Source organism: Canis lupus, chromosome 8 (assembly GCF_011100685.1).
Source record: "Canis lupus familiaris isolate Mischka breed German Shepherd chromosome 8, alternate assembly UU_Cfam_GSD_1.0, whole genome shotgun sequence".
Lineage (NCBI taxonomy): Eukaryota > Metazoa > Chordata > Mammalia > Carnivora > Canidae > Canis > Canis lupus.
This window is the reverse complement of record NC_049229.1, coordinates 47454524-47466690: the sequence shown is the minus strand read 5'-3', so window position 1 is coordinate 47466690 and position 12167 is coordinate 47454524. Positions and strand designations below refer to the sequence as shown.

Below are 12167 nucleotides of genomic sequence, written 5' to 3'. Positions count from 1 at the left end.
TTTCATGAGAAATCTTCAAGAATTTTGCAATTTGCTTTCCTCTTTTTGAGGACAAATTCTGGTATCTTCAGGGCTAGCTGGCACTCATTTCTACTGGTTCCTGAGTTCAACAATGTGAGCTTAATGTGACTACAGACCCCCACTTGGGATGTCTTTTAGCCAGCAGAGGTCCAAAAGCCCTGGGCTACCAGCTGGCCCTACACGATGAGTCCTTGGTCTGTTGTGCAGGAGACTGGGTAACACTGAGGGGAAGACAAAAACTGTCCAATCTGAACCATCTGAATAAGATGTAGTTTTGATATATTTCCCACGATAATTTCTTTTCATTTTTTAAGAGGATAGTCTTTTTTTAAGTGTGAGTCATTTATTTATTAAGTAATATCCATGCCTAACATGGGGCTTGAACTTACCACCCCGAGATCAGAGTCCCATACTCTACTGACTAAGCCAGCCAGGAGCCCCTCCCATGATAATTTCTGATATGTGTTTGGTTATTATCTGATATTCTTTGTAAGTTTATTTTAGAGCATATTTACAGGAGCCCAAGTAGAAGTGCACCAGTAGATTCTTACAGGTTTGATCTACAATGTGTGATTATCTCCAAAAACAGAATTTGAAATGGATATGTGTTGGTTTAAGGATTACAAACATCCTTCTATCTGTGAATCCCTAAGGAATCAACATTCCTCAGTCATTGAAAGAAGGTCAGTTAGAACCAGGAGCTTAGATGAGGAAAAGGACTAAACCTGGAGTCTTAAGGGGCTTGTAGGTTTAAAAATGAAGATATCAGAGGATGTGGTAGGCCTGCCGTGATAAAGAAAAGGAGGGATGAGTAGTGGGAATGCCTGTGATAAGAGGAAAATAACAGTTAATAGTGAAGGAAACACAGAAGTGAGGCTCAGAGGTGTTTGTAAATATGTGACGACCCATGAGGGAGAAGTGATCGTCTAAGATTTTCAGCTACACTACTGACACCACTTGCCCCTTTGTGTTGTTAATATTTTTCTATTAAGTGTCTGGAGCTCCCATCATGAAACTGGGTGCTTATGCCCTTAGTGTCCTCCTGGGATGAAGGTCGAGTTTTCTTTTGTTTTTTATAGGTGGTCAGCGGTATCATGTGTGTCTGAGCCTGTGAGTAAGCATCACCCAAACAAGGACACTCTGAAGCCAATTCCAAGACCCACATGCGTAGGTCCAAGGGGAACAAATGTGCCATTACTGGACTTTTCGCACATACAAATCTAACCATGTCGTTAGGCAACTTAAACCATGCATGGCTCCCTACTGCCTGCCCCCAGGATACGATCATGTCCTTGAAGGCCCTTCAAGAGAGAAACCAGCTTTTCTTTCCTGCTCTCACTTTCCATTTCACATTCCAACTTATTCTACTCAACATTCTGTGGTTCCATGGTGGTTCCCTGCTCCCTCACCTTCTGCCCTTGTATACATTGCTACTTTTATGCTTGTTATTTTCTTCTAATCCCTCCCACATATCCATCAAGATAATTGCCACTCATCCCTCAGGTCTCAACTTAAACTCTCAAACTTATTCCCTGACTTCCCCCACGACTAGCATTTACTACACTGTATAAAAATTGCCAGTTTATTGACCTGTCACCCTTTCCATTCTCTCTGTAAGGCACAACTCCAGGGGACCATTTTGCACAGCTGTAAAAGGCAGAGGTCCAAAGTCTGACTGTAGGCTCTTTGAAGCAAAGACTGTACTTTGTTTATTACTGTTTAGTACCCAACAGAGGGCCTTGCACACATTAGGGATGTAGTATCTGTTAACTACATGGCATTTATTTGAGGAAATCTGAAATGCTTCACTCAATAAAGAAAGGTATTTAGCAGCACAGGAAAAAAAAAGCTCCAAGGTTTCAAATATAAAAAGGAAAAGGTTGAGTGTTGTGGATTGGTTATGTCAGGATAATAATTTCCACTAGGTAAAAAAGGAGATGATTTTTCTGGACTGTTTCAGAGTAATCCAATAGTTGATGAAAGAAAGTTGTTTTGTTTTGTTTTAAAGAAGAATCACAGTTCATAAAAGCAGAAAGAAAAGGAATTAGGATATCACCATTTTGCAAGCTTTAATAAAAAAAATTTGATCTAGACCATGATCAGTAATGTTTGCCAAAATTTTATGTAACCCACTGGTCAATCATTAAGCTCAGTAAGAGAGGTATAACTAAACATCATGTCTGCTGTGAGCTGTTAACAGAAAGCAAGAGTATACCTAAAAAATACTCTTGCCAAGGGCAGCCCAGGTGGCTCAGGGGTTTAGAGCCACCTTCGGTCCAGGAAGTGATCCTGGAGACCCAGGATCGAGTCCCAAGTCAGGCTCCCTGCATGGAGACTGCTTCTCCCTCTGCCTGTGTCTCTGCCTCTCTCTCTCTCATGAATAAATAAATAAAATCCTTAAGAAAAAAAAAAAAAAAAAAGAATATTCTTGCCAAGGCAAAAAAACATAAAGATGACTCTAAGCTCCTAACTACCAGTTTTTAGGAAATCTGTGGATAGAGAAATATATTAAACAAAAAAAGGAATCAGGGATCCCTGGGTGGCTCAGCGGTTTAGCGCCACCTTCAGCCCAGGGCGTGATCCTGGGGTCCCGAGATCGAGTCCCACATCAGGCTCCCTGCATGGAGCCTGCTTTTCCCTCTGTCTGTGTCTCTGCCTTTCTCTGTGTGTCTCTCTCATGAATAAATAGATTAAAAAAAAAAAAAAAAAAAAGGAATCAATCAGCCAAAACTAGAACCTGGGAAATTCTTGTTCCTTAGATAGTCATTCTGAAAAAAACGGCAGTGGGGAATAGGGGATGGGGAAGACTATTAGAGATAAAAGAGAATTAAGAGAATTATTAACCAAATACAGTGAACCTGCCTTGTTTGAATCCTAATTTAAACCAATCAACCCCCCCCCAAAATAAACCAATCAACCATTAAAAGACATTTTGAGGAAAAAAAAGGAACACAGGCTAATAAGTATTCGAGGATATCAATAAATGATTGCTAATTTTGTTGGGTATGATAAAGATACAATATCTATGAAAAAATGTGTTACAGGTATATGCTGAAATATCTACAAGTGAAATGGTATGTCTGTGATTTGCTTTTAAATACTCCAGCAAAAAGAGAACAGCAACAAGAAGTAAGCAGGAAAGGGCAGCCCAGGTGGCTCAGGGGTTTAGAACCGCCTTCAGTCCAGGGCCTGATCCTGGAGACCTGGAATCGAGTCCCACGTCAGGCTCCCTGCATGGAGCCTGCTTCTCCCTCTGCCTGTGTCTCTGCCTCTCTCTGTCTCTCATGAATAAATAAATAAAATCTTAAAAAAAAAAAAAATAAGGCAGGAAGAGGTAAACTAAGAAGAGCAGAAAGTTAACTGTTGAAGTTGGGGGATAGGTACAGGAGTTCATTACACTATACTCTTTCTCACTACACTGCTGGAAAACTTTTTTTTTTTTTTTTTTTAAGATTTATTCATTTATTCATGAGAGACAGAGAGAGAGAGAGGCAGAGACACAGGCAGAGGGAGAAGCAGGCTCCACGCCGGGAGCCCGATGTGGGACTCGATCCCGGGTCTCCAGGATCACGCCCTGGGTGGAAGGAGGCACTAAACCGTTGAGCCACCTGGGCTGCCTGGAAAACTTTCATAATAAATATTTTAAAATATGTAAGTAAAGAGAGGAAATAATAAAGGAAGCTTTCATTGGTGAGGTATGTTCCAAAGCAGTAGCCAGAAGAAGGTGACTTAGCAAAGAACCAATGATACCAAAAGCAAAAACAAAACCTTCAATATACTATAAGCAAGACTCAGACAATGGGTCACAACAATGAATATGAGGAAAGGTTCTGGCAGAATCATTAACATGCATGTCCAGAGCCCTGAGATCCTGGGCATCCTCAGGGATCTTACAGAATAATCCAGAATATTCAACATAGGATGCAGTCATCTGAATCCTGGAAGAGCTGATTTTGTGGTTTCAGGTTATAATGAAAAGACGGGAGAAGACGGGAGAGCACTGTAAGAGATCCTAAAATACAAAGGCATCTGGGATAAATGGGTTTTGGCAAAAGTTTATGCATAGAGCTCATGAAGTTATCTACTCCCAGGACAAAAAGTCAATAAAATACCCTAAAATTCTAGAAGCCTAGCTGGCTTTCATTCTGTTTTCTAGGTTATAGCCAAGACTGTAGAGTTGCGAATGCTTAGAGTCAACCTAAAACCTTTCTCTGATTTAGATGCTGGTTCTCATTCCATAAGCAAGTGAACACATTCCTATATATACCCAGTTGGTTCAGCCTGGTATCTCCCAGACATACGACCCTAACAAAATGAACAATGATTATTTTCAATGATTTTGTCACTATCTTTTTTGCTCAAGGACCACTTGGTCCAGGATATTATGTTCTTTCTAAAATAAAAGCAGTATCCTCATGTCATAGGCAGAGAACAGTAGGAGCAGATATCATTCAGTAAGGTATGTATATAAAGGAAATTAAAGCTGAGACCCAGCCGATGAGGGACCAGTCTCCCAATCCAGGAGACCCTAACAATCAAGCTTAAGTTAAGCTGGACCCATGCTTAGCTTAAAGTAAGATATTCTAGTCTAAGTTTCCAGGAAAGGGAAATTGGAGTAATTTTCAGATCTTCTAAACTAGATTCCCAATCACCGTCCACATTAGTCTCCACAGAAACAAAGTAAGGGCAAGAGATAGATTTACCTCCTGTGGATTTACAGCAGTTAAGACAGAAACTTCATATGACTGCCTCCCTGACTGCATGGCCACCAAGTGATGTGTCACATCAGGCACTGAAGACAGAGGACGTGGGGATCCTTCAGCAAGCACCTCTGAAATGGCAGAAATGCTTCAATTAAAAGTGAATCCACAGATACTCCTACCTGCATTATCAAGTCTCTCATTAAGAACACTAAAAACTGTTCCCTGGAAAACCCATATTCCTATACTTCTTCCAAATTAATTCCTGTCTGATAATCATTACCAGTGAATCTGGAAAGTACTACAAAAGAGGAATAGGAAGAAAAGGCAAGAAATTTTGATATATAAGAGTTGACCGTTTTTCAATATACCAATTTGGAGTAGTGTGGCTTTAGCACTGTTAGCTGGATTAGCCGTGCATGGAACAGGGCAAAAGCTGCTTGGGCAGGCAAATCAGGGGAGCACAGCCAACCCTTAACGCGGCCACCAACGATATAAACAGCACACTGTGCAGAAGTTAAGAATTTAAATCGGGCTTCAAAGTTCCTAACCGGTTTCCCTTCCTCCCTTGAGACTTTCTTCCTTAAGAATGGCAAAGCAGTTCCATGCAATTTCTGTGTCTCATGCTTCAACTATCTGCTAGTATCACATGACGAAAGCAAGGAGGCTTGTTGTGGAAGCAGACTCGGGGCCTTGTAGGCTCCACACAGAAGTTACACAAACACGGTCACTGATACACAAAACTGCCCGAGTGGGATACGAGTAACTCAAACACAAGATCTGGGACTTCATGTGGGATCACCGTCAAAATCTTCTGGACAGTTTATACATAAACTACTTAGGCCTCTAATAAATTACAAAGTTTCTTTTATGGGGCTTTCAACATATACTGGTCTTCCAGACTATACTGTGCAATTTAACATTTACTTATATGCTATCTTCTATTCACTCTGTCATTTCCCATATTTAAGTTTTGATTTCTCAACTACATTTTAAGGTCCCTGTTTTCTACTTTTATCTTTCCCATGGTGCCAGGCACACAGTAGGCACTGAATAAATGCATGCTGACCTCACCTGTTAAGTTTTTCAGAGAAGAGGGCCTGGCCTGTGTAACTTGGGTGAAATTTCTATACCAGAGAGGAGCAACTGTTTCCTAGAGAGCCCTTTCTTTTCTCCAGAAGATATGGCTTTTGAAGGTATGGAGAAATTGCTTTATATCTCCTCTGTAAAACCTGGTTATGTTCTGTTTAAATGTTTTAAAAGTTAAGTTCTTCCATAACTGCAACAGGAAAGATAGAAATAGTTGGGCTAGGATGCTAGGATTATGGATAATTTTCTTAAAATTTTTTCTCTTTATTCTTTTGTTACATCATCTGTTCAACAAAATAAAAAATATTTTTTTTTAACAGATTCACTTATACATCCCAGAGACAAAGAACACAAATGCCACTCAATCATACCACAGCTACTCACAAGAAATGAAATTAATGAAAACCTCCATTTTGGAGACAATCCCATTCCTTAGTCCCTAGTTGCAGCCCATTTTCCCCAAATAAAGGAGAGTTGAAAGTCTTACCATCATCAACTCCTAGGATAGAATTGGTATTTGGTAGATTCAAGGACTCTCCACCAAGGCTGGGCTGGGAATTCATAGGCACCAGGTTTTTACTGGTTACTGAGGCCTCTTCAAGCAAACTAGTGCCCATGAGTGGCTCAGCTGCACAGAGAACAGGATGTGAGAGACATGCAGCAGGCAAGGCTGTGCCGGGTTCCTGTTTTCCTTCACAGGAAGCTGGCCTTTCCTCTCAGAACTGGAAGTTAATTTGTATCTTGGATGCTATCTACTTTTAGGGAGCAAGAATAAACCTAGAAGGGAAGAGTGGAGCCTCACAGATAAATATCCTTGCCTGTGATCAACAGGTGGAGAATTAATATAGGCAATGGGACAGATGCATCCTTGGAAAGGAGTATTTGGAATGAAATAACTGATTAAAGTTAGACATGGAAATACAATAATAAAAATGAGTTACCAAATTTAAGTGAAGGTAAAAAGGGAATCATGACTGATAGGTAAAAAAATGTTTAAACTTTTGTCTTATAGAAATCTTTATCACAGTAATACTCAAATGCTGGTTCATGGATCAGCACTAGTTACCATCAAACTCACTAGGGAAGCTTCAAAACTACAGATTCTGGGATCTTACTCCCAAATAATCTCATTTATCAGACTTACTGTTTTGTTTTATTTGGGGGTAAGGGGTGGACAAACAATACAAATATATGTTTTTAAAAGCTCACAGACTTTATTGTATGGCTACATTTGGAAACCACCAGTCCATCAAATGAGACCAGGTCTCACTCCCCAGCACAGAATCTGAAAATTTCCAAATAACCAGATAGGCCAGTTATTTGGCTATTTGAGCCCAGAAGGTAGAACCCTCCACTCCACCCTCTCTCCTCACCAGTTTGCTCCTGCTCTTGACTCCCAGCTGCTCCCAGCTGCAAGTGATGCTTTCTCATGTGCACATTCCTACTCCCACTCTGAGAGAAGGTCTTTCCACAGACCTGACACTGATGAGGCTTCTCTCCTGAAACAGAGAGCAGGTTAAGAGAGGATAGCCAAAAAAAACAGGGTACATTCTAAAGCAAGAAAATGGACTCAAGACCTGGACAGAGAAGCTCAGATAATGAGAAGAGGCTTTTCCTTCTCCTATTCTCTACCCAGCCTTGGAGATCCCTAGCCTCAAAACCTACATCCACCAGGGAAGGCAGGGAGAGTTCACAAGGATAGCTTAGCACACTCATTGCTCCCAACCCCTATCCTTTCGAGACCCACTGTGCTGCTGTCTTCACAACCTCTTTGGTAGCAGATCATAGCAGCCACATAGAATATTTCCTTCCATTTCCAGATATAGTTTTCCATGGACCTCCAGAACATGTACCATTCTCAAGGATTCCAATCCTGGGTTCATAATACCCGCTTATTACACATCCTGCCACCAGTCTCACAGTTGTCAGCCTTTAATCCGGCAGTTCTTCTACACAGTAACCTGTAGCCAGGTTTTACAGAGGAGATATAAAGCCTCTGTGTCCTCAAGTCCAAAACTCAATCTGCCTTCCACCTGCTCGGATAGCCACACTTAGAGCTGGGGTCAGAAACAGGTGCCTACAGGGGATTAGGAGGTGGCCAAAGTTAAGTGAAATGGCCAGAAACTGTCCAGAATAGGCAAACCCTATTTGGAGAGAGCTGAGCAGTAGTAACCTGGATCTGGGGTCAGGAGTAGGAACGGACAACCAGAGGGCACAAAGGAACTTTCTGGTGTGAGAGGTGTTTTAAAACTTGATTGTGGCAGTGACTGTACAATTCTATATACTTTCTATCACTAATTTGTATGCTTACAATGCATGAATTTTTAAGGTATATGCATTAGACATCAAAAAAGCTGTTAAAAAAAAAAAAGCTGTTAAAAGAGAACTATAATGGATTAACATACAGTGACTATATAGAAACCCATGCATTCACTAGAAGAAACAAGAACACCGGTTTCTTATTTTGAAAATAATTAAATGAAATGAAAAGAAAATGATCACACATTTTTCTTCCCTTTCCTGTGCAAATTACCAAACAGCCCTAGGGGATAGAGAAGAGACCTATTATACACAGAAAATTCCAGCTGATGTGAACAGAATTAAAGAATTAGAAAACCACTGTTTTACAACCCTAATGAAATAACCTATTCAAGCATCACTCAGAAATGAAATCATAAAGCAAAAGGTGCTAGGGATCTTTACAATGTGAAGATCACAGTGTTAACCACCTGAACCCACTGATGAATTCCAATAGCCAAGCACTGTGTCCCTCCTGATGATACAAAATCAGACACATATGACCATCTATAAAACATCCTTGCAAAATCTTTGAACATTTGAAGCTTTTAGGACTTACCTTCATTTAGGAAATCTAGGGGAACAAGTTAAATGATATAAAAGGAAGCAAACCAGCAAATCTAGAATGTGGGACATTTTATAAAATCCAACTATGTTGTGCAATAAGTTTACAGCACAAAAAAAAGTGAGTATAGACAGATTTAAAGATGACTTACTAAGTATAATAATTAAAATAATATAATCAGGGATCCCTGGGTGGCGCAGCGGTTTAGCGCCTGCCTTTGGCCCAGGGCGTGATCCTGGAGACCCAGGATCGAATCCCACGTCAGGCTCCCGGTGCATGGAGCCTGCTTCTCCCTCTGCCTATGTCTCTGCCCCTCTCTCTCTCTCTCTCTCTCTCTCTCTCTCTCTGTGACTATCATAAATAAATAAATAAAAATTAAAAAAATAATAAAATAAAATAATCATTAAACCTTATTGGATCCTGATCTAAACAAACCCACTTTAAAAGACATTTTTGAGACAACTGCAAAAAAACGAAACATGGACTGGGTATGAGATAAATCCAAGGAATTGTTAATTCTGAAAGGTATGGTAACAGCACTGTTGTTATATAAGAAAATGTCCTTATTTTCTCTACTCTTACATATGTTTGACATAATTTTATATAATAAAATTAAAATAAAATAAAAATACTCTACAAGCCAAGCAAAACATACCTGAAAGTCTACATCTAACCCACAGGTTAACAACAGTTTGCCACTTTCTATTTAGAAATTGTCATCAGGTAAGAACTCAACTCTGAAATTCACATCCCTGATTGATTACACCTCTCCAACTCCCTTGCTCCCACTGAATTGCTTTGCTGTCCTCATCATAAATAATTTCCAGTTCCTTCTCTTCACTCCCCCTGTTCTGGCTGCCCTATACTTCCCATAGCTAACTATTTGAACAATTACTTTATTCCATTCTAGAATCTCTCTCCACTCTGAGTTCATTCTGTCTTGGCAAGTCTCTGCTCTTGAGTAACCTCCATGGGCCATATCCATGTAACTTATAAAGCACCCAACATAATGCCAAATAAATTTGCTGATCTCTTCAGAAAAGCTCTGGATTAGAAAGCAACTCAATCAATGGCTCTGCTGAAAATAAAGCCATTAGGTTCCCCCCCCTTGATTATATAATCCTTTTAATACAATTATTAAGAGCCTTGACTTCTGATTCTGTCATGAGGAGGAGCAAACTTTATGTTGGACACTTTGTTTCTTTCTAGATTTCTTTATACCACCCCCCCTCCCACCCTTTCACCCTTTTGGTTCTCTACCTTCCCTGCAATCAATGACTGAAAGAGGTCTAGTACCTGAGTGAACCACCAAATGTTTCCGCAGGCTAGAATACTCAGCAAAGGAACGGCCACATCCTTGGGCTTCACAAAGGAAAGGCTTCTCTCCTAGAGACAGAAAATGAGTTAGAGTCTTCTGATGAGCTGGCTATCCATTACTCTCTTTTCGCATTAACCTTATCCTGTTTCCGGTGACTTGCTTGACTTTTCTTGAATTCAGGCAATGAATGCAGCTTCAGCAGGGCTATCTATCCGGCAAGCGCCATCTCTCAGTGGTCTCCTAGAAGCCTGCCAACCAGACAGCCCTGTCCTTTTCTTTAGAGTGACTACCTCTGAGCATCACACTTCCTTCTTCCTGGCTCAAGGGCTGAGCACCAGCTACAATGATCTACCTTCTTCAGTGATCCTATCCCTTTTAATGGTATCAAGATTACACCGAATATGCTGTCAGGATTTTTACCTTATACCAATCCTCTTTATGATTCAGTTTCTAAATCCACTAAAAAGTACAGATTTTTAAAGGTTATGAAATATTTTACTATTTTACATAGTCCCACTGTATTAAGCAAACAAATGAAAACAGATATTCAGTCAGAGGTACAAAGTAAAATCTGTGACAATATGCTAAAGGTAGTTACATCCTGATGGATGGTGCTATTATGGATGATTTCCTTTCTTCTTTGGGCTTCTCTGTAATTTGTGCTGTCTACAATATTACATTGTTCTTCTAAAAATCAAAGATGCATGGTAAAAACTAAATAAGGTGCACAGACTGATAGTACTATTAACTTTCTGGTTTTGATATTGTACTGTGGCTACAGAAGATGTCACTTTTTGAGGAAGCTGCATAAGGCACACAACACAACTCTGTACTAATTTTGCAACTTCTCATGAAACTGTTAATTATTTCAAAATAAAAAGTGAAAAAAAAATCAGATGCAGTTCCTATCTGAAGGTCACAGACTAGTATGACAGAGATAAATGTATTTATAAATAATTTTAATATAAATTCCTGTACAAAAGAGTGCTATACGTATTTGAGAAAGGGAAGAATTCTAGGGCACCTGGGTGGCTTGGTTGAGCGTCCAACTTTTGTTTTTTTTGTTTTTTTTGTTTTTAATTTTTATTTATTTATGATAGTCACAGAGAGAGAAAGAGAGGCAGAGACACAGGCAGAGAGAAGCAGGCTCCATGCACCGGGAGCCCGACGTGGGAATCGATCCTGGGTCTCCAGGATCGCGCCCTAGGCCAAAGGCAGGCGCCAAACCGCTGCGCCACCCAGGGATCCCGAGCGTCCAACTTTTGATTTTGGCTCAGATCATGATTTCAGGGTGGTGGGATCAAGCCCCCACCCCCACCCCCCCAGTCCCGCCCATGCACTGCTCAGCAGCAAGTCTGCTTCTTTCCCTCTGCCCTCCCCAACTCTCTTTGAAATAAATAAATCTTAAAAAATAAAGTTAAAAATAAATAAATAAATAAATAAATAGATAGATAGATAAATAAATAAAGTTAACATAATACAATCTCAAAAGATTACTTTGAGAACTGAGATACTACAAGTTAAATATATTCAGCATAGTGTCTGGCATATAGCCCTCATGGTAAACCATCGAAATTGGTAGCTTTAATTACTATGGCTACTACAAATAAAGATCTGCCGTCACTTTTGACATCTGAGATAAACTGAGTTGTCAGCATTTGAAAACAAAATCCTTTTAAAAGCTTTGGAGTCTAATCGGAATTCAAATCCCAACTCTGCCATTTCCTAGCTGTGTAACATTGGGCAAGTTGTTTAACTCTCTAATCTCCTACTTCTTCATTAATGAATACAGTATCTACTATGTAAAGTATCCGTGAGAATTAAATGAGACAATGTACTTGACACATACTAAATTGCCTCAATAAATGCTTCTTTGTTTTTAAAGATTTTGTTTATTATTTGAGACAGAGAGATACAGAGAGAGAGAGAGAGAGAGAGAGAGAGAGAGAGCATGAGCAGAGGGAGAGGCAGACAGAGAAGCAGACTCCCTATTGAGCCAAGAGTCCCTCATGGGGCTCAATCCAGGACCTGGAGATCATGACCTAAGATGAAGGCAGACGCTTAACCATCTGAGCCACCCAGGTGCCCCCTAACTTTTATTTTTATATGAATTCTGGCAACTGGGATCTGTGAGGCAACCAGGGAGAAACAATGACAATGCACCATGAGACTGTGG

The 12167-nt window shown here is 40.1% G+C and overlaps 1 protein-coding gene across 5 annotated transcripts in view; it reads right to left on the bottom strand.

Annotated features, from left to right (window-relative positions):
- The window catches only part of ZNF410 (zinc finger protein 410), a 40931-nt gene that overhangs the window by 1670 nt on the left and 27094 nt on the right, over nt 1-12167 (bottom strand). For 3 of the 5 annotated variants that reach the window (XM_038545237.1, XM_038545240.1, XM_038545238.1), the window contains exons 9-12: nt 9970-10059; nt 7184-7309; nt 6298-6438; nt 4725-4852 (exon numbers count right to left, since the gene is read on the bottom strand). In XM_038545237.1, the coding sequence (XP_038401165.1) occupies nt 4725-4852; nt 6298-6438; nt 7184-7309; nt 9970-10059 (485 nt within the window). Of the gene's footprint in view, nt 1-4721; nt 4853-5795; nt 6001-6297; nt 6439-7183; nt 7310-9969; nt 10060-12167 lie in introns of those variants that run through there. The other 2 variants (XR_005363520.1, XM_038545239.1) reach the window with 2 other exon arrangements.